This window comes from Dryobates pubescens, chromosome 21 (genome assembly GCF_014839835.1).
Source record: "Dryobates pubescens isolate bDryPub1 chromosome 21, bDryPub1.pri, whole genome shotgun sequence".
NCBI classification, from domain to species: Eukaryota; Metazoa; Chordata; class Aves; order Piciformes; family Picidae; genus Dryobates; species Dryobates pubescens.
Window position 1 is genome coordinate 20,955,372 of NC_071632.1, and position 18,320 is coordinate 20,973,691.

The following is an 18,320-nucleotide window of genomic DNA, read 5'->3' on the forward strand; positions in this document are numbered from 1 at the left end:
CGGAGGAAGCGACGCCCCCTGGCGGCGCGGTACGGCCTCCATCGCTCGGTAAGGCTCCGGTACTCGGTGAGGCTCAGGTGGGTTACTGCCAGAGTGGACACAGAGGGGAAGGGTCCGAGGCCGTGACCGCGGAGGGGAGGGGAAGCCCGGGCCGTGCGCGCCGGGGCTTCCGGCCCGGGGGAGAACCGGGCTCGCTGTGCGGTGCCCCGGACAGGGAACGGAGCACCGGGCCCGCTGTGCTGCGGCCCCAGGGCGAGCGAGGAGGCCGAGCCCGGTGTCCCGCGACTGGACCTGACCCAGTTCCCTTTCTGCCCGCCCCCAGCAACGAGCAGCACCGGTGGACGCCCGGTGGACGCCGTGCGGTAGCCCCGGAGAACAGCCAGTAGCAAGCTCGGCTCCGGGCAGAGGGAGGAGCGGGAATGGAGTCCCTGCACCCCCGGAGCTTCTGCTTCCCCGAGGCTCTCCCGGGCGCCCCGGCCAAAGCCCCGTGTCCGAGCGGCGCCAGCATCTCGCTGTGGACGGTGGTGGCGGCCGTGCAGGCGGTGGAACGGAGCGTGGACGCCCACACCTCGAGGCTGCTCAGCCTGGAGCACCGGGCGGTGACCGCCGAGAAGAAGTACTTGGACTACGAGAAAACGGTGGTGGATTTCGGGAACCAGCTGGAGAGCAAACTGGCCGTGCTGGGCACCCTGATCCAGGAGTACGGGCAGCTCCAGCGGCGCCTGGAGAACGTGGAGAACCTCCTCAAGAACAGAAACTTCTGGATCCTGCGGCTGCCTCCTGGGGGGGAGGTCTCCAAGGTAACAAATGGCTCTTAAGGGCTCGGGGTTGGAGGGGCACAATCACCCACCTCGAGGAGCTGCTTGTGTCGCAAGGTCATCCCCAGGCAGGACTTCTTCCTCCTTTCAGTCCTTGATGGGCAGCAGCGATAGACACCAGGATGTCTCCCAAGGATTTTGTCGGCTCCAGGTTCTGGATCTGTGTCCCCTTTGCAGTTGCAGGCCCTGGTGGAGAGCAAGGTCACATCCTTCTCTCCTGAGGAGTGGGAGAGTCTGGAGAGCTGGCAGAGGGAGCTGTACACCAACGTGCTCAGAGGGAAGAATGAAGCTCTCATCTCCCTGGGTAGGTGTCCCTGGGTCCATCAGGCATCAGCACTTCCAGAGCAGCAGCTCTGCTCTGGGAACTTCTTCCTCTGAGAAGCAGATTCAGAATCATGGAATGTCTTGGGTGGGAAGGGATCTTTAAAGCTCATCCAGCCCAGACCCTGGAGTCAGCAGGGACATCTGCAACTGCAGTAGGTTACTCAGATAACCTGCTCTGCACTGGTGCCAGGCAGGGGGCAGCTCCCAGCTCTCTGGGCAGCCTGGCACAGGCTCTCACCACCCTCAGTGTCAAACACCTCTCCCTTCTCTCCAGTCTGAACCTCCCTCTCTCAGCTCAAACCACCAGCCCTTGTCCTGTCCCAGCAGGATCCCTGCTCCAAACTCTGTCCCCAGCTCTGCTCAGCCCTTGAAGCACTGAAGGCCTCCAGAAGCTCTCCCTGCAGCCTTCTCCTCTCCATGCTGCCCAAGCCCAACTCTCTCAGCCTGGCTCCCAGCAGAGGGCTTCCAGCCCTGCCAGCACTGCTGTGGCCTCCCCTGGCCCTGCTGCAGCAGGTCCCTGCCTGTGCTGAGGGCTCTAGAGCTGGATGCAGGAGAAACCCGGAGAAGCTGACGCCTGTTGCTGCGAGCCCAGGTCACATCCAGCCCCTGTGGTGCCTGGTGCCAGCACAGCCTCTTGGCCCACAGGGTGTGCCTACAGCTGGCTTGCCAGAGGTGGAAGCTGCCATTTCCTAGCTGCCAAACTGTGTTAGAATCAGAATCATCTTGGTCAGAAGAGAGCTTTAAGCTCATGGAGTCCTACCCTTACCCCAGCACTGCCAGGGCACCACCAACCCATGGCCCTCAGCACCACGTCTCCACAGCTCTGAAACCCTTCCAGGGCTGGGGACTGCACCACTGCCCTGGGCAGCCTGGGACAGGCCTGGACAGTCCTTTTGTAGAAGAAATTGTTCCTCACGTCCAACCCAAACCTCCCCGGGGGCAACTTGAGGCCCTTTCCTCTTGTCCTGTCATTTGTTCCTTGTGTTGTGGCCACCAGAGCTGGCCTCAGAGCACAGATGAGTCTCTGCTTCCCCTTGCACACAGTGGGTGTTGTGGTGTAGCACAGGAACTGTAATATTTCTGTTCCTCAACAGATGATGCAATCTCCAAACCTGACCTCCTGGCCCAGCTTCAGAGGGTGGAAGCTCCCTGCAATGAGATTGAGACGGCTTCGAGAGAGGCTCTGGCAGAACCAAGTGCAGGCAAGAGATGAATCACTCTTTGTTGTGAGGGTGCTGGAGGTCTGTTCCAGGCTGCCCAGAGAGGTTGTGGAGTCTCCTGGTGTGGAGAGCTTCCAACCCCCCATGGGCGTTGTGCCCCTGGGCTGGGTGCTGTGGGTGTCCCTTTAGTGGCAGGGTGGGGCTGGATGATCTCCAGAGGTCCCTTCCAACTCCACCATGCTGGGAGTCAGGGATTTTGCTGAGATAACCACTAAAGACTTTTCCTCTTTGCCTCAGCAGCCCACAGCTTCCCAGAGCTGAGCCCTGTGGGTGGTGTGAAGCAGGAGGCCGAGCCGTGTGTGGAGGAGCGAGAAGCCACGGAGGCTGCGGAGCTCACGGAGCTCAGTGTGGGTGAGTGCTCAGCACTGCCACGGTGCAGCTGGAGGGGGTGGAAGCCCCCAACACTCTTGCTGTGGGAGAGTGTGTGCTAAGACATGGGAACTGAGGAGGGGCAGGTGGGCCCCTCGTGGCCATCATTGGTGTCCTGGTTTTGGAGGTGGATCCTTTTGTGCCCCCAAAGGATGGCAGCACAGCAGACCACAGCCTGGGTCTTCCAGGTACAGGATTGTCCCCCTGGAGTGGGCACTGGTGAGGCCACACCTTGAATCCTGGGGTCAGTTTTGAGCCACTCACTCCAAGAAGGACATCAAGGAGCTGGAGCAGGGCCAGAGAAGGGCAACAAAGCTGGGAAGGGTCTGGAGAGCAGGGCTGGGGAGGAGCAGCTGAGGGAGCTGGGGGTGCTGAGCCTGGAGAAGAGGAGGCTGAGGGGAGACCTCATTGCTCTCTGCAGCCCCCTGAAAGGAGGAGTGGGGATTGGTCTCTTCTCCCAAGGAACAACCTAAACTTCCCCTGGGGCACATTGAGGCCAATTTCTGCCCCTTGAGGGCTGTCCAGGCCTGTCCCAGGCTGCCCAGGGCAGTGGTGCAGTCCCTGTCCCCAGAGGGGTTTCAAAGCTGTCGAGATGTGGTGCTGAGGGCCATGGTTCAGCAGTGCCCTGGCAGTGCTGGGTTCGTGGCTGGACTCCAGGAGCTTCAACTCAGCACAGCCACAAATCTCAGTGCTTAGAAGGAAGGTGGCTGGAGATGATTTTGGAAGTTGCTGCTCTCTGCTCTCTGGGAAAGGCAAACGCTTCCCTCTGCCCCCTGCCTGCTAGAGCCCACTCCAAGGGAAGTGTCCCAGTGCTTCTGGGCTGTGTTGTCCCTCTTGCTCCTGCAGCTGGCTGCTGCTGTGTGACAGCCTCCTGCCGTGCTCCCCCAGTCAAGCAGATGGTGGGGGGAGGGAGTGGGGGGATGGCAGAGGCCTCCTGTGTCACCACACTGAATGTTGCCTTTGTTGCTCTCTGCAGTTCCGGTGGAGGAGGTGGTGACGTTCAAAGTGGAGCAGCAGGACACTGAGGAATGTCCCCAGAGCTCCCAGCCCCCCCTGGCTTCATCAGGAGAGTCAGAGGAGCTGCTTTTCCAGGTTCCCAGCGGGGCACTGCCCTTTGATCATCAGAACAGCTCTCCTGTGGAGCAGGGAAACCAGAACATGAGCAGGCTGCTCTCAGCCACACCAGGGGGAGAGGACCTCAGTGACAGCAGCGCTGTCATCTTCTGCAGGCAGAACGGTGCCAGCAAGAGGCCTCACTCCTGTACAGCAGGTGGGAAGGGCTTCTCTCTAAGCAAGATGTGGGTGGCACCCCAGGAGAGCCACAGCACACAGTGGGGCAGAGAGCACACTGGAGATGAGCAGGGCTGCCTCCAGCCCCAGCACCCACTGCCCCATGTGGAAGGCAGGAGCCATGTGGAGCACAGGGCCCTCCTGCAGGATATGATCCGTGTGGATGGTGAGACCCATGTGGAGAGCGGGGCCTTCATGGAGGGCAGGACCTGCATGGAAGGCAGGACCCACGCAGCAGACAGGACTCACACATCCATGGAGAGGTTCAAGCAGACCCAGAACACAAAACCCCCCGCCGGTGCCCCAGCCCTGGAGGTGCCCAGCAGCCTCAGGTGCACGAAGAGCGTCGCCAGCGGCGTCAGCTGCAAGGCAGGGCGCAGGCTCCACCGATGGGGCAGGACCTACAAGTGTGACAAGTGCCAGGAGTGCTTCTCCGAGAAGAAGACCCTGGTGGTGCACCAGCGTGTGCACTCGGGCCGGAGAGGAGGGGTCCTGTGGTGCCCATACTGCGGCAAGACCTTCAGCCACCCCTCCAACCTGATCCGGCACCAGCGCATCCACACCGGGGAGCGGCCCTACCCCTGCCCCGAGTGCCCCAAGCGCTTCACCCAGAAGCAGCACCTGCTCCAGCACCAGAAGATCCACCTGCGCCAGCGGAGCTGCCCGCCCGCGCCGGGCAGCAGGCAGCCCGCGCCGGGCAGCAGGCAGCCCACGCCGGGCAGCAGGCAGCCCGCGCCGGGCACCAGGCAGCCCGCGCCGGGCAGCAGGCAGCCCGCGCCGGGCAGCAGGCAGCCCGCGCCGGGGACCAGGCAGCCCGCGCCGGGGACCAGGCAGCCCGCGCTGCACGGCTTTTAGGCGGCCCTGCAGCCACGGCAGGGAGGAGGAGATGGCCTACGGGCGGTCCCGCCAGAGGAGAGTGAGGATTGTCCTCGGCACCAGTGCCCATCTCTGGCCACAGAACCTCGTGTTGCCCTCAGAACCTCATAGCCTGCCCAGAAAGCTCTCCAGAATAAAAGCGGTTTGGGGCTCTGCGGGTTGTGAGTCGAGCTGTCTGCACTGGTTCTGGTGAGGCTGGGTTGCTTTGCAAGGTCTTGTTTCTCTGGAGTTTTCTTGTCTGCTCCCCTGGACCAAGTTCTGCTGTTCAGCTTCAAGGATGAGTCTGAGGCGCACGGAAGACTCCAGGCCGCTAGACGCAGGTATGGGGCCAGGCCTCGCTGGCACGTGCCCCCTGCAGCACGGAGGAGTAGCCAGCTGGTTCCCAGCTCTCTCCTCACACTGCTGCAGGCCAGGTGGTGTTTCCCACAGGAAGCTAGAGCTGGAAAGCATAGTTTTTGTTCGTAAAACCCTGCAATCCATTGGGCTGGTGAAGAAACCAAGCCCCACCTGGCCGCAGCCTCCTTTCAGGGAGTTGCAGAGAGCCAGAAGGGTCTCCCTCAGCCTCCTTTTCTCCAGGTTTAACAACCCCGGGTGCCTCAGCTGCTCCTCTCCAGGCCTGTCCTCCAGACCCTGTGTTGTCCTTCTCTGGCCCTGCTCCAGCTCCTCAATGTCCTTCTTGGAGTGAGAGGCCCAAAACTGACCCCAGGATTTGAGCTGTGGCCTCCCCAGTGCCCAGTCCAGGGGGCAATCGCTGCCCTGCTCCTGCTGGCCACACCACTGCTGCTCCAGGCCAGGCTGCTGGTGGCCTCCTTGGTCACCTGGGCACTGCTGCCTCATCTTTAGGCACGGTCATTGGCACCCCCAGGTCTCTGCACCAGGCAGTTTCCATCCACTCTGCCTCCACCCTGGAGTGTGATGTCACCCAAATTCCTTGTCACACTTCTACAAGTCTCCTGGGTGGGGAGAGGCCCTCTGTTCCTCCCAGGCTGAAGTGGATTTGGGGTGGCTTTCTGCTGACCACCTCCACATTAACTGTTCTTCTCTTTGTGCTGCATTCTTGCCTTCATCCTCTTCTCCTGGAGTGTGGTTCTTGTTCCTGGGCATCAACTTCCATCATATCCCAAATCATTAAGGAAAACATTCCCAGTGTTTAGCAGAGTGTCCAAACCCATGGTGCAGTCCCAGCTGTTTCCTGTTTTCAACCTCCTCCTCCTCCTCTGTGTTTTCCTCATCACTAACTGGGCTTTGGAAACCCCTCTGTCGCTTCCAGGTCCCAAAGTGCCTGTCAAGGGGAGGGTGCAGGTGGCTGGCTCATCCCCATGGCAACAGAAATGTTCCTCTGGCTGCTGTGGGAGATGTTTTAGCCTGGAAACTCCTTTGGCCAAGGAAAGAGATCTCTTTCCAGGTCTGTTACCGGCAAAGCATAGGTCAGGAACTCTCCTGTGCTGGTTTCAGAGCTGCTGAAGTTAATTAGATTCTTGCCCACAGCAGATGAGGTGAATCTCTCTGCACCCACCCCGTGGGAGCTCACAGAGCCACACATGCTGAAGCATCTTCAGCCAGGGCTGTTCTTGGTGCCCCAGCTCTCACCTTTTCTCATGCTCATGCTGCTGAGGTCTTTGATTTCCCAGCTCTCAGGTGAGTCTGCCTGTGGTGAGCCCCTCTCCATGCAGGTATCCATGGCCAGAGCAGGGACCTGTGCGGGCAGGGGGGTTCATGTGCTGTCACTTCTTGCTTGGTGGCCAAAGTGGTGAACAGTGACTGGTTCTGCTTTGCTGTGCTGAAGGAGAGTCCCCTGGCAGTTGGCATTTGGTACCTGAGGAGCCTGGGTCTCGTCCAACAAGCAGGTAAATTCCAGGGGAGTCCTGCTGCCCGCAGTTAGAGCAGAGCCCGTGAAGCAGGGAGCTGCTTTCTCTCCCGAGGTGATCCCTGATCCTCCCAAGCTCTGAGCGGCCCCCAGCGCCTGGTGGCTCTGAGATGATCCTCGATCCCTCCCAGCGCTCACAGGAGCTTTGAGCCCCCTGGCTCTGAGCTGTTTCCTGATCGCTCCCTGGATCCCCCATCCCTGCGTGGACTCCGCTGCCATCCTGCCTCCCTCCCGGCCCCGCCCCACCTCCAGGGGGCGCCGCAGTGCGTGTCACGGGCTGCGGCAGGGGGCGCTGCGGGACCGGAGCGGCGGGGCCGGGCCGGGGCTGGGCCGGGGCTGGGTCGGTGTCAGCGGCGGCGGGGCCGGGCTCGGCGGGCTCGGTGTGGATCGCTGGGGCCGGGCCGGGCTCGGCGGCCATGGCCGGTCCCCGTGTCGGGCAGGAGGAGGCGGTGGCGGCGCGGCTGCTCCGGTTGGAAGCCCGGTTGGCGCGGGCGGAGCGGCAGCTGCGGGCCGCGCTGGCTCTGCGGGGCCGGCTCCAGGCGCTGGAGCGGCGGCTGGAGAGCGGCGGCGGCGGCGGGGCGGCCCCGCGGGCGGCGGCCAGGCGCGGCCCCGGGCGGGAGGCGGCGCGGCCCCGGGCGGCGCGGGGCCCGGTGAGCCTGGAGGACGTGTGGGTGCAGTTCGGGCAGCGCGAGTGGCGGGCGCTGCGCGGCTGGCAGCGAGCCCTCAACCGCGCCGTGCTCCGCAGCAACGCCCGGCCGCTCCTGCCCCCCGGTAAGGCTCTGGCGAGGCGGGGAGGTGGGCAGCGGGAGGGTCCGCGATGTATCCCTCCACCCCTACCCCTCCAGCACCCCCCGGGGGCCCCTCACTTACCTTCCGCCCCCCGCAGAGCCTGGCACCCCCAGACGCGATGCCCGGGCCCGGTGGGAAGATGGGAACCAGCCCTGCGAGGATGAGAACGGGAGAGGTGACCCTGTGGAGAGTGGCAGCGGTGAGTGGCGTCGGGACAGGCAGGCTGTCGGGACGTGGATGGCCAAAACCCCACCAGCAGGGCTCTTCTGGGGGCGTCAGCCCCTCCCCAGGGTGCTCACGGTGTTGGATGGGGTCCTCCAGAGGTGGTTGTTGGGCAGCCCTGCCAGTCTTAATGGTTGTAAACTCAGAGAGATTTAGGCTGGGTAGAAGGAAGGAGTATTTGCCACTGAGAGTGCTAAGACTCTGGCCCAGGTTGCCCATAGAGGTGAGAGCTGCCCCATCCCTGGCATCACTCCAGGTCAGGTTGTCTGGGGCTCTGAGCAACCTGCTCTAGCTGCAGAAGTCCCTGCTGACGGCAGGGATGTAGTAAAGGTCCCTTCCAACCCAAACCATTCCATGAGTCCACCAGAACACTCCACCAAACCCCTTCTCTTCCTTGCCGGCTGCGGAGCTGCGTGCCGTGGCACGAGGCAGCCCTGCTGTCCCCCAGCAGTTGGGCCAGAGCTGCACTGCCAGGCAGAGGTGACACTGGCTTCCCCAGCCCGGTGGGAACGTCCTTGGTCTTACACATGAAGTGTGCTTCCTGGTGGCATGATGGAGGCATAAAGCTCATGAAGCCATCTGCTTTTCCTTGTTTTTTTACCATTTTTGGCTAAGTTTCATCCCTGACTCTCTCCAGTGTGTCTCTGCTGGGTCACAAGGCACACAGGCCTCACTGAGGGGGACTGAAAAGGCCATGGCAGAGAACGAGACCTCCGGCAGGGGAGCTCGGCTGGCACTCCGCTCCCCGGGGACCTTGCAGAGCATCCTCTCCTTTGCTGACAGGCACCACGACAGAGTGGTCTTTCCACTTGCCTGACAATCTGGGTGTGTTTCTGGGGCTCAGACATATGCTGAGGGGGTTATGCCAGATGTTTCAGGCCTGTTTAAGAGAGCAGTAGAATTGAGGTGAGGTTTTCTCCAGAGCCCAGCAGTGGTGCCTGGGATGGGTTGAGGACCGGAGTGAGTTTGGTGTGTGCAGCTAACCCAGCACTGGTTCCTGTTAACAGAGGACAGCATAATCCAGATTAAGCAAGAGGAAGAGTTGTGTGCTGCGGATCAGCAGGAGGAGGAGGAGGCTGGAGGAGCTCCTGAGGAGCCCTGCCCGGGTGAGTAACCACATACCTTGGAGCCAGAAGGAAACAGAGGATTAAATTCCAAGAGGTGGTTGTTGGTTGTTTTTTTTTCCACCTCCTCTCCTCTATTCCAAATCTTTCATGAAAAGCTCCCAGCTTGGAACAGACTCTGCCAGCCCTGGCGGGTGAGGGCTGCTGCTGCCTCCTTCCCTTCGCAGCCATTTTGGGGCATGCTGAGGCTGTGGCTGATTGCACCAAGCAGTATGGGGTAGGAAATGGTTTGTTCTCCCTTAAATCCCTTCCTTTGCTTCCTTCAGCTTGAGAGCTTGAAGCTGATGAGCTGTCTAGTGCAGGAGGAGGCACTTAGTCACGTTTTGGGGGCCATGGGTTGATTTGGAGGAGGCAGGGAGTGAGCTCTGTGGTTGGTGCCATGTGGCGGGGTGGAGGCAGGACTCTGCCAGCTTTCCCTGGCTGCAGGGGAACGGCATGGCTGTGGCACTCCTCAGCTCCACATCCCCTGCAGACATCTCTTGCAGGGCTGCAGCACCTCTCCTCCTGCATATCCCTGAGCCCCAGCATGTTAGGAGTTGGGAGGGACCTCTAGAGATCATCCAGTCCAACTCCCCTGCTAAAGCAGGGCACCCACAGCAGCTTGCCCTCCAGAAGACCATTTGCCTTCTGGGCCACGAGGGCTCCTTGCTGGCTCACGGGGAACTTGCTGTCCCCCAGCACTCCCAGCTCCTTCACAGAGCTGTTGCCCATCTGGTCAACCCCTCACCTGTACTGCAGGAGGTTGTTCCTCCCCAGGGGCAGGACCCCACACTTGCCCTTGTTGAACTTCATGAGATTGCAGAGGCTTCAGGTTGCCTTTTTCCTCCTCCCATCTCCTCCCTGGATGTTTGGTAAGCACACTGACTGCTGCTGTGTGAGGACAGCCCAGGGACCTGTTTGGTGCCTTCTCACTTGGTGGCACCTCTTTGTGTGACAGATAAAGTGTTCTCCTTTGTGCCTGTCAGTCCTTCCTCTTCACACAGAGCAGCAGCTCTGCCTGTGTGCTGCACTGTGGCTTCACTTGGCTTCCAGTGTCTGTAGAACTGGGAGGTTCAGACCTTTCCCTTAGGTTTCATTAAGAACCTGGGTTTGTGGGACCTTGGCCTGGGGGAGAACAAGCCCCAAAACACAGGCAGGCTTCACCCTTGTGAGATCCTGAGCTTGGGACATCAGGAGACCCTTGCTGTCCGTTCTCTCCTCCAGCAGAGCAAACGTTTTACGAGCCTGAGGCTTCAGGCCAGCCCAAGCAAGGCCAGGAGAGCTGTGCTGAGGAGGGCCAGGACCTCCCGAGGGACCCCGAGGCAGGTGAGGATTCCCTGGCAGAAGTTCCTGCTGTGGGAATGATCCCTTCTGGGGTGGTGTTTTCCAGCACTTTCCTTATCCTTGTGAGCTCCCCACTCTTCCATCTTTTGCCTCTTTCTCACCTGTGTCAAACCCTTCTCCCCAGCAGGGTTCCAGCCTTACCCAGCCCACGTTTTGTCCTGGATTAAACAAGAGGAGGAGCCACGGTGCCCTGAGCCACGAGGCCTGGAGAGAGAGGAAACCTCTGCAGGTGCAAGTGCAGGTTAGTGGTGGATTTCAGCAGAGGTTTCTGGGGCACTCAATCTAATTTGGAGTCTTTTGAGATGCTATATTAAATGTCACAACCTTGTAACTGAAGCCATGGAGGAGCCAGACCAAACCTCAGTCTGCTGGCTGAGAGTCGGTCACCGAATGTCAGCTGAAGGGGCTCCTAAAAGTGTCTGAGGTGCTGCTTGGGGTTGTGCTTGAGCCCATGCAGAGCAGCATCATGTTTGAGGTGGAGTTAATGGAGGGAGATTCATAGTATTATCTTTGGTTGGAAAAGACCTTGAAGATCATCTTTGGGCCAGGGCTTCTCTGGGAGTGCAGATATGGATGGGGGTGTTAATTAAATGCAGTCTTGGCCACAGCCTGGGGCTGGTTGTGCAGCACTGGGGGTGTGACTGAGGAGGGGGTGCAGAGGAATCTTTTGGGTGGGAATCAGTTGGCATTCCTGGCACCTGGTGAAGTTCCTGTAGAGCAGACCAAGGAGTGAAATCTCAGTGTGCATGGGGATGTGACAGGGAAGGACTCGGCCATCTGGACCATTGCCATGATGTAAGGCTGGATCACCTCCACCTCACTCCTTCTCTAGGAAGACCTCTTGCAGCTGCTCTGGGGGAGTTCACAGGGTGAGCTTCTCAGCCAGCTAGTCTGTTCCTGACCTTGCAGCCTGTTCTTAGGCACAGCCTAAAGTTTCTGGTGTGAGAGAACGTGCTTAGGCAGTTACTGCAGAGCAACCTTTTCCATCCAGGCTTTAGCATGGCCTGTGGGAACATGTTTGTGTGCAGATGTGAGAGAAAAAAGAGCTCAGGAGGTTTATGCAGCACAGATAACTTTGGGCTGGGCTGGTTGGTGCTGCTGAGAGGCCTTGTGGTCCTTCCTGATGGGAGCAGGCTGCCCAGGGCTGTGGTGCAGTCCTCATCCCCCGTGGGGTTTCAAAGCCATGGAGCTGTGGTGCTGAGGGCCATGGTTTGGTGCTGCCCTGGCAGTGCTGGGGTGAGGGTTGGACCTGATGATCTGTGATGCTCAGTGGAGTCTTTCTGCAGCTCCCAGATGTTGGAAGGGTCACAGATCCTGAGGGGACAGAAAAAAAACAGGCAGTGTTGCAGAGCTGGGCTGAAAAGCATTGGTGAAAATCATCAGGCAACACTGGGGATTTGTCCCAGGAAACAGGAATTCCAGGAGGGAATTTGCAGGTCAGCAGAACAGTTGGTCCCAGGGCAAATCATAGAACCACAGAAAGGTTTGGGTGGGAAGGGATCTTTAAAGCTCAGCCAGGCCAAGCCCCTGCAGCCAGCAGGAACAGCTGCAGCCAGAGCAGGCTGCTCACAGCCCCAACCAGCCTGAGCTGCACTGGTGCCAGGCAGGGGGCAGCTCCCAGCTCTCTGGGCAGCCTGGCACAGGCTCTCACCACCCTCAGCATAGAAAATGTCTTCCTAGAGTTATATCAACATAGCTCAGGTAACAGGTCCCATTTTGGGTGAGGTTGGAAGGCCAGGCTGTGGAGACAACTGTTCAAGCAGAAGGGGACTTCCATACTGAGCTGAGCTGGCCCCAGTGCCTCAGCTTGGGCTTCTCCAGATCCTCACTGGAGTGTCCAGGGAGCAGCTGACACACTGAGGTGACACAGTGTCTGCTCAGTCAGGGAGCTGAGACCTCACATTTCAGACACCTGGATCAGGACATTGTGTGAGGGAATTTTTGTGTAGATGGGGGGAAAAAAAAGATTGCAAAAAGATTACTGGAGAGAGTGCAGGGCAGGCTGGGGAGCTGCTGAGGGGCCTGGAGCAGCTCTGGGAGCAGCCAAGGCTGAGAGCCCTGGGGCTGAGAGCCTGCAGAAGAGCAGCCCCAGAGGGCAGCTGAGCAATGCTCAGCAAGAGCTGAAGGCAGCCTGGGGGGCAAGAGGCTGGGGCCAGGCTCTGCTGAGTGGTGCCCAGGGACAGCACAAGGGGCAGAGGGCACAGACTGGGGCCCAGGAGGTTCCACCTGAACAGGAGGAGGAAGTTGTTTGTTGTGAGGGTGCTGGAGGCCTGTCCCAGGCTGCCCAGAGAGGTTGTGGAGGCTCCTGGTGTGGAGAGCTTCCAACCCCCCCTGGGCACTGTGCTGCTGGGGTGGGTGCTGTGGGTGCCCTGCTGGAGCAGGGCTGGGGGAGCTGCTGAGCTCCCTTCCAATCCTCACCATGCTGGGATTCAGGGATCTATTTTCATGAAGGTTTTCTTTCAGTGGAACACTGCTGCTTGTTCCCTTCTCAGTGTTAAAACCTCCCACTGCATTTACCCTGCCTGTTAGTGTGACCTGGCTGTAGGCTCTGAGGGATCCTCTGGAGGAGATTCCTTAATTGGTTCTGAATTCTGTGTTTCAGTGCACGATGAGAGCTCCAAGACAGACCCCCCAGCAGATTGCTTTGAAAGCACAACCTGTGAGCCAGAGCTGCCAGTAAGACCTGCAGAGAAGTTTTCCAAGGACCCTAGCCCTGGAGTGACATGGGATGGTCAGTGGCCTTCAGAAATGATGGAAGCCAGCAGCAGTGGGAGCGGCCTCGGGGCCGAGGCGCGGTACGAGCGAGGCTTTGCCGAGCACCTGGATTTCTTCAGCGCTCAGGAGAGCAGCCTTGGGAAGAGACCCTGCCCCTACAGCAGAGGTGAGAGGGGCTCCAGCCAGCTGGAGCAGCTCCAGCCTCCCGTGGGAGCCCGAGAAGGGGAGGCATTCCCAGGCCCCACGTGCGAGAGGAGTCTCAGCGAAAGGGTTTTCCACCTGCTGCACCCCCAGCCCTGCGCGCAGGGCGAGAGGGAGGCGGGGCTGGGGGCTGCCAGCGCCCCCTGCGGGGGGCTGCAGCCTGTGCGCGGCCAAGCCCCGATGGACAGAGCCAGGCTGGCCGCCCACGAGGGGCTGAGCGCAGAGGAGCAGCCCTCAGTAGAAGGAGAGGAGAACTTCCCGGGGGAAAACCCCTTGGGCAGCCCCTGCTGGGACCACCCCCCGGACAAACCGGAGGGCTGCCTGCGCTGCCGGCAGCCCCGGGGCAGCCCGGCCAGCCAGCAGCAGGGCCAGGGCAGGGGCAAGTCCTACATCTGCAGTGACTGTGGGAAAAGCTTCGTGTGCCACTCGTGGCTGGTCCGGCACCAGATGACCCACACGGACGAGCGGCCCTACAAGTGCTCCGAGTGCGACAAGAGCTACCGGCGCAAGGACTACCTCCTGAACCACCAGCGGCGCCACTCGGGGCAGGGCCTCTTCCAGTGCCCGCTCTGCAGGAAGAGGTTTGTGCTCAGGAGGAGCTTCATGAAGCACCAGGAGAGCCACGTGCAGGAGACACACCTGAGCCTGGCTGGCTGGCCCTGCACGGAGATCAGGGGGTCTGTGATGCACTCCATATAGAAACGCCCAGCCAGGCCTTGGCCCTCAGCGCTGCCGGGCTGGAAGCAGGCTTGTGGCAGGATGCCCCAGCTCTGAGGTGGACCATGAGTGGGAGGTGGGAGGCTGCCCGACGGCCATCCTGAGCCCCTTCCCAGGTAAAGGGAGAAGGTTGAGGAGGTTATTTTCCACTGCAGAGCTGTTTGATGGCTCTCACCGGTGCCTGGGGCTGTTGGGGATGTGGTGGAGCTTTGGAGGAAGGTCTGTGGCACTCAGTAATGAATCCACGTGAGGAAGAAGTCACCCGCACATGGAACAAACTCTAATGCTCCAAGCTGGAGAAGGTCTGGAATGTCATGCCTGTGCTGCTGAGGGTTCCTGGGCAGGGCTCAGAACGAAGCCACTAATTGTCCATTCACAAGAAAAACAGCTCCAGGAAACCCCCTCTGGGTGTGAAATGCTTCCAGAAAGGAAGTGTTGAGCCTGTGGCTGTTTGAGAAAAGCCTCTTCAGGAAGAGGGGAAGCAGAGCCTGAGAGGCAGCCTGTGGGGCTTTTGGGCTGCCAAACCCTGAGGAGGGGTTCCTGAAGTCTGGGATTGTAAGATGAGCCTGGAATGTGGTTTTCATTCTGCATAGCCTTAAAAGTTGTGTTGCACTTAGCTTTACCACCTTGTTCTAGGGCTCCTGCCTTGGTTCAGTGTTCCAAATCCTGTGAAAACAGAACGTTTGGAGAGCTCCTTACAGGTTCCCTGCCAGAAAACTGTGGTTTTGCTCAGAGTCAGTGTCCCTGCAGGCTGCTGAGAGCATGACATGTCGTGACACTGCAAGGAGATGATTCATTTGGTAATAAAATAGTTTGGACAGAGGATCTGTCACCTTGTGGATGGTGTTGAGCCTCGTGGAAAGCCAACAGAGAAGCAGCAGCCAGTGGCTGTGTCAGGCAGGAGCCATTTTGGCTCCCTTGCTGTCAGACAGTTGTGACAAGTGTGGTTAAACAGCCTTCTCCTCAGTGTGTTTCTTCAGATGTTTTCTTTTTTGGTTTTGGTTGGTTTGTTTGTTTTAAAGTCGTTGGAGAAGTGCAGTGGGTTATTTGAGGGAGAAGAGGCAGGCTGGAGCCAGAGGAGAAACTCCAGGTCTGCACCTCCCAGGTACCCTTTTCCCACGGCAAATCTTGGCTGTGGAAATGACGGGCAGTGGAACAGAATCAGAGGCCTGCCGCAGCAACTCAGTGGGAAGCGCTGGGCTCTGCTCAGCCTGGGCCGGGGCTCGGCCCCGGGCTCCCCTCCCCTCCCGGCAAGGGGAGCCTGACGGTGGCGGCACAGCCGGGCCGGCGTGCTTTGTGGCAGCGCATCGCTCTTCTCGCGTCCCTCCTCAGGTTCCCGGGAGGCCCTCCCCGCCGCGGGTGCTCCGTGAGGAAGCTCTGGGCCCACGCTCCCGCACTGGCCTGGCCGCGGCCGGGCCCCGCTGCAGCCCGGCCCCGCTCCGCCGTTGCTGTGACAACGAGAAGGCGCGGGCTCGTATTCCCCACCTCCTCATGGCGTCACACTCGCCTCCTCCAATCAAGCGCCCTGATCTAGCCTTCGCTGGCCAATGGAAATCAACCTAACCCTCCTGGTGGGGGCAGCGCCACAGCTGCCCGTGGTGATTGGCTGCGGTGGAGAAGAATGTACTTATGGAAGGGCGGGGCCAAGTGGCAATCGACCAATAGCGAGAAAGGGTGGGCAGGCTCGCTCCACTCGATTGGCTGCTGCCCGGGCGAAAGGCGGGACGTGGCGCCGCTGCTGAATATGGCGGCGCGGCCGGGCCGGTGAGCGGCTCCGAGGCCCGGGGCACTGGGCGTGCACAAGCGTCTGGGGCCTCTCCCGGGGCCTCCGAGGTGCGGGCTCCCTGAGGAGAGGCCCCGGGCAGCAAGGGCCGGGGAGGCCGCTGTCAAACTGCCGTGCCCCGGGCGCCGGAATGGCTTTTGCAGCCCACCGGGACACGGTGTGCGGTCTCCAGAGCTGCCCCAGCGCTGCAGGGGAGGTCTCAGCAGAGCACAGCAGAGGGGTAGAATCCCCTCCCTCCACCTGCTGCCCACACTGCAGAACAGGCTGAGGCTGGGCTGGCAGCGCTGGGTGCTGGCTCATGTCCAGTTTCTCACCCCCCCCCAGCATCCCTAAGTCCTCCACAGGGCTGCTCTGCAGCCCTTCATCCCCAGCCTGGGTTTGTGCTTGGGGTTGCCCCGACCCAGGTGCAGGACCCCGTACTCAGCCTTGTTGAACCTCAGGAGATTGCCATGGTTCCACTTCTGCAGCCTGTCCAGGTCGCTCAGGATGGATCCTGTCCTTCAACTGTGTTGCCTGCACCCTCAGCTTGGTGTTGCCTGCAAATGTGCTGAGGGTGCCTCGGTGTCTCTGTCCAGGTCATTGATGGAGACATTAACCAGTACCGGTCCCAGCATGGACCTCTGAGGGACACCACTTGTCACTCATCTCCATCTGGACGTGGAACCATTCACCACCACCCTCTGAGTGTGACCCTCCAACCAATTCCTTGCTGCTGAGCACTCTGGCTGTCAGATCCAACTCTCCCCAATTTAGATAGAGAAGGATCTTGTTGGAATTGTGTCAGAGGCCTTCCAGAAGTCCAGATAGAAAACATCAAGAGCTCTTCCACCGATGACGTCGCTTCAGCATGGAAGGCCACACACGACTGGTCAGGAAGGACTTGCCCTCACTGAAGCCAATGCTGGCTGCCTCCTATCACCTCCCTGTCCTCTGTGTGCCTTAGCAGAGCCCTTAGCAGGATGTCTGTGGAGCAGACGTTACTTTAAACCTGCAGAGTCATGACCCATTGAGCTGATTTGAGGGATTTTTGCCTTCAGCAGCAGATGAGGCCAAGCCAGTGGGAAGCAGAAGGCAGGATGGCTCTCTTGAGGAAGGACAACCAGATGAATTCAGAGTTCCTGCTTCATCAGCAAGCCCATGAGGGAGAAAGACTCCTTCTGTGCACAGAATGCCTGGAGAGCGTTAAGCTGGAAGCTGGTCTTGTGAAGCAGCTTCACACCAAAAGGTCTCTGGTGTCCTCAGACATCTGCACAAGCTGTGGGAAGAGCTTTGGCCACCACGTAGACTTGATCCCCCACCAGAGAACTCACACTGGGGACAGGCCCTACAAGTGCACCCAGTGTGTGGCAATAGCTTCATGGAAAGAGCCAGGCTCACCAGTCACTTGAGAACTCACAAGGTTCATGTGTGACCCCTATCCCAGAAGCTGTCCTGGGCTCTTTCCACCCTGTTATGACCAAATCTTTCCTTGTCCAGAGAGAATGGCTCATACTTATGCGTGACCTGGTTGGTCTGGAGCCTTGGCTGGAGAGGAATCTCATGGAGTTCAACCAGGGCAAGTGTAGGGTCCTGCCCCTGAGGAGGAATAATGCCCTGCACCAGTAGAGGTAAGGGGGTGTCCTGCTGGGAGGCAGCTCCAGGGAGAAGGGCCTGGGAGTGCTGGGGGACAGCTTGCTCACTGTAAGCCAGCAGCCTGCCCTTATGGCCAAGTAGGCCAATGGTGCCCAGGGGGCATGAAGAAGAGTGTGGGCAGCAGGTTGAGGGAGGTTGCTTCCAGGGTCTGGAGGTTCCCTCTGTGAGGCCAGGCTGAGAGAGTTGGGGTTGTGCAGCCTAGAGGAGAGAAGGCTCCAGGGAGACCTTCTGGTGGCCTTTCAGTGCTTCGAGAAAGCTGGGGCCAGACTTTTGAGCAGGGCCTGTTGTGACAGGACAAGGGCTGATGGTTTGAGCTGAGAGAGCAAGATTCAGACTGGAGAGAAGGGAGAAATGTTTGACACTGAGGGTGGTAGACTACACGAAATTTAAAGGTTCTCTCCCACCCAAACCACTCCAAGGTCCTCTACAGAGAATCTCCAACCTCTGTATTTCTTTATTCAAAGCTTTAGGTCTTGTTTCATCCACAAGCATGAAGCTCTTGCTGCTCTGTGTCACCATGCCAGGGGCAGCAGTGACAAAAGCCCCCTCTGAACAGCAGAAGCAAGACCAGGATGCTGCACCTGAACCCCAGGACCCCTGTTTGGGTTCCAAGTGAGTCCCAGCACCTCAGGGATGCTGCTGAATCCCAACTCCTCAGGGATCCAGCTGAATCCCAGCACCCCTCAGGTCCGGATGGTTTCCAGCACCTCAGATCTAGGTGAATCCCAGCTCCCCTGGGATGGGATCCAGGTGGACCCCAGCTCCCCTGGGATGGGGATGGAGCAGGCAGTGCTGGGTAGGGGGCAGCTCTGTGCACCCAAACAGGCTCAGTTTTCATTTTGGCTCTCCCTTTCCCATGCCCTCCCCGGTGGGAATGAGCCCTGACCGAGCTGCCCCCCACAGCTTTGGGTTGCCCCCGTGAGGCTTCCGCAGCCCCCCGGCAGCTGCCACCTTTGGGGTCCCAGGGGACGCCGCCAGCCCCTGGGACCTGCTGGGCGCCACCTGCCCCGGCTCAGCCCCGAGGGCTGCCGGACACCGCCGGGGCGCTGG

At 59.9% G+C, this 18,320-nt stretch overlaps 1 protein-coding gene across 1 annotated transcript; it reads left to right on the top strand.

Moving 5' to 3' along the window:
- Window positions 1–285: 285 nt before the first annotated feature.
- Window positions 286–14,666, top strand: LOC104299219 (uncharacterized). Its single transcript, XM_054171292.1, has 13 exons — window positions 286–800; window positions 996–1,122; window positions 2,237–2,344; window positions 2,603–2,713; window positions 3,708–4,700; window positions 5,167–5,217; window positions 6,571–6,744; window positions 7,017–7,535; window positions 7,651–7,752; window positions 8,783–8,881; window positions 10,103–10,204; window positions 10,350–10,463; window positions 12,825–14,666. The coding sequence occupies exons 1-13, from the start codon at window positions 420–422 to the stop codon at window positions 13,835–13,837; spliced, it is 3,894 nt and encodes a 1,297-aa protein (XP_054027267.1). The 5' UTR covers window positions 286–419; the 3' UTR covers window positions 13,838–14,666.
- Window positions 14,667–18,320: the final 3,654 nt, after the last annotated feature.